Below are 2,532 nucleotides of genomic sequence, written 5' to 3' on the forward strand. Positions count from 1 at the left end.
GTTTGTGATCCTGCATTATGAAATTCCACTCCTGTTATCCTGTTCTTAAATCCACCCAGAAATGGTTTATGATAGGTAGGTCTTTCAATTTTTACAACTACATCTTGGAATGAATCAGAATCTGTTAAAATGGAAGTTCCAAGACAGAAATATTGTTTATTTTAGTAACAGATTGAAATTAGAGCACAATTATATATATATTGATACACATTTAAAAACAGCATTTACCTGTTTGTACTCTAACAGTTATGATATCAGGCATGTGGTAATCCTGTTGAACTGCTTTCCCAGGAAAATGTTCCTGATCAAGATGTAACTTCTCAGACGGGGTGGTTTCATCAAAGTTAGCCCTAGTCCCCCAAAGAGCTTCACCATCCTCAATCATGCTTCCTAAAAATAAAACCAAAATTAGTTCCTAGTATGCCTCTCAAACCAAACAAATAAGTAAAATAACTCAAGTTTACCCTGAGATTATTTTATTGAAGCCCTACGACACAGAATAATCATAGATTTTTGAGCTGGAAAGACAGTCTACTTGAAAGCTGAAATAGTTATTATACACTTTTTAAAGAGATATCCAACGTAACACTGACACCACATAGAAGTCATCCATACTAAAATTTTTTTAAAGCTATACTAAGTAAATGTTGTATTTGCAAATGCATAATTTTAAATCAAAGTTACTAATTTATACAGTGAACTTTCATTGAAATATCTTACCTAAACCTGCTCCTATTTAGGCCTGATCTAGATTGCTTAATCACTGTCGTTTTTCACACAATACTTGATGTGGCATTTGTTCAAAGACTACATTCTGAACCAGACCTACTTAACTCAAAGCTCCAGAAATCACTTCGTTTTGATTTAGAGATAAGAGCCTATCTGGCTTTGGTACCATGCCCTTCCTAGGAAGCGATCGCCAGCTACTCTGAATGAGAGCGTCTGAACGCAGCCCTGCCAAAAGGAAGGCAGGCAGCAGCTTCATACTCCGACAGGTATGTGCTGTGCTCACCTGTTGAACGGGATGTGCTACCTTCTGCTCCAAAGACCCAAGAAAACAGGGCACTGAATTGGGAAGAGGAAGTAACACAGGACACCCAGAATGGAGGGGAACAAGTGCAGGAAATGATGGGAGCATTTTGAGGACTGCAGGAAAAAGGCACGGATAACACAAGGGTGGCAGCTAAGTTACAGGGGAATCTAAGAGAAGTAAAATAGTAAGGTGATTGCTACGGTCTAGACTAAACTGTTAGTACCCCATGTGTTCGTGTGAGTTATGCACTGCTGTTTTTCAAACACGTGTACAAAACACATATACATACTCACACACGTTTCTGGAAGTGAAGGTCACTCTACAAAACGCCACATTAGTCGATAAATTGCTACTAGAACTTGAGATAAAGAATACATTCCTCACCTTTTCAAGCATGTTTTAGATGAGAATTTTAAAAGTCACTTCAAGACTAAAATCCAGCAAACATGGACAGAATGAGGGTGTGGGGGGTGCAAGAAGCCATAACCAAGTTGAAGAAAAAATAACTATGAAGCCCTAACATCCAACACTTTAAAGATTTCTTTACCTGTTTCTCTCCCACTTGCCGTATTCTCTGGTAGTACTGGGTTTTGAGATGTTTGTTCTTCCCCTTCTGAATTTCTTAATTCAAGTAAAGCAGAATAATTCTCATCGGTAACAGGAGATGTGCTCTCAGATGATGCACTGAACGGGGCATCTGGCTCAAATACATCTTGCTTGTTACTTCCAATCACTTCTTGATTGCCTCGTCCTTTGCTGGGCAGTTCCAACTCCGCTAAACTTGACTGCTCCCGTTCCTTCAGAGCTGACTGCTCCAGAGAAGACTGCTGCTCGCAGCCTTCCTCTGACTGTACAGTGTCTGTAGCTTCTGGAAGCAGAAGCTTCTCTGCTGGGTCCCCGTTCTTGGCATCTCTGACTGCTCTGCTTTCTGAGGATGCAGGTGGCTGCTCTGCACCTGACCTTCCTGTTGTAACAGCTTCAAAGCAACGACCCGATGTGTCTTCCATCTCCTAAAGTACCAGAGGCATGTTCATGTTTTTAATCTTTCTGCAAGAATAATCACAGTATCCATTTAAAATTGCATCCTAGCACATTTCTACTACCAAATATATGGGTCACCCAAATATCCTGAACAGCTTTTTCTGTATCTATTCCCAAGTAGCCTATTTAGAATAGCACAAGGACTTTGCTTCCACCAACGTGCAACACTTAACATCTCCTCACTGGTGCTGAGCAAACTTAATACTCCACAGCACTACTAGCAGGTAGTCATACATATATGTATGTATGTATATAAAGGTGTGCTGCCACACATATATATATATAACAAGACATTACAGAGCAGCATTACCCAATGGCAGCACACCTTTAAGGTTTTCCGTGCCGCTGCTGAGATGACATGGGCTGGCAGAACCCAGGCCCCGTATTCATTAAAAAAAAAAAAAAACAAAACCAAAAAAACAAACACCAGCAAGCGGGACGAAGCTCCCGGCAGGAGC

The 2,532-nt window shown here is 40.6% G+C and overlaps 1 protein-coding gene across 1 annotated transcript in view; it reads right to left on the minus strand.

The window, feature by feature from the left end:
• IQUB (IQ motif and ubiquitin domain containing) overlaps positions 1-2,241 on the minus strand; it is a 24,499-nt gene extending 22,258 nt beyond the window's left edge. Inside the window, exons 1-3 of the mRNA XM_009638135.2 lie at positions 1,581-2,241; positions 229-390; positions 6-121 (exon numbers count right to left, since the gene is read on the minus strand). Of these exons, the coding sequence (XP_009636430.1) occupies positions 6-121; positions 229-390; positions 1,581-2,040 (738 nt within the window). The 5' untranslated portion in view covers positions 2,041-2,241. The remainder of the gene's footprint in view (positions 1-5; positions 122-228; positions 391-1,580) is intronic.
• Between the last annotated feature and the right edge of the window lie 291 nt (positions 2,242-2,532).

Source organism: Egretta garzetta, unplaced genomic scaffold (genome assembly GCF_000687185.1).
Source record: "Egretta garzetta isolate BGI_Z169 unplaced genomic scaffold, ASM68718v1 scaffold64, whole genome shotgun sequence".
Classification (NCBI taxonomy): domain Eukaryota; kingdom Metazoa; phylum Chordata; class Aves; order Pelecaniformes; family Ardeidae; genus Egretta; species Egretta garzetta.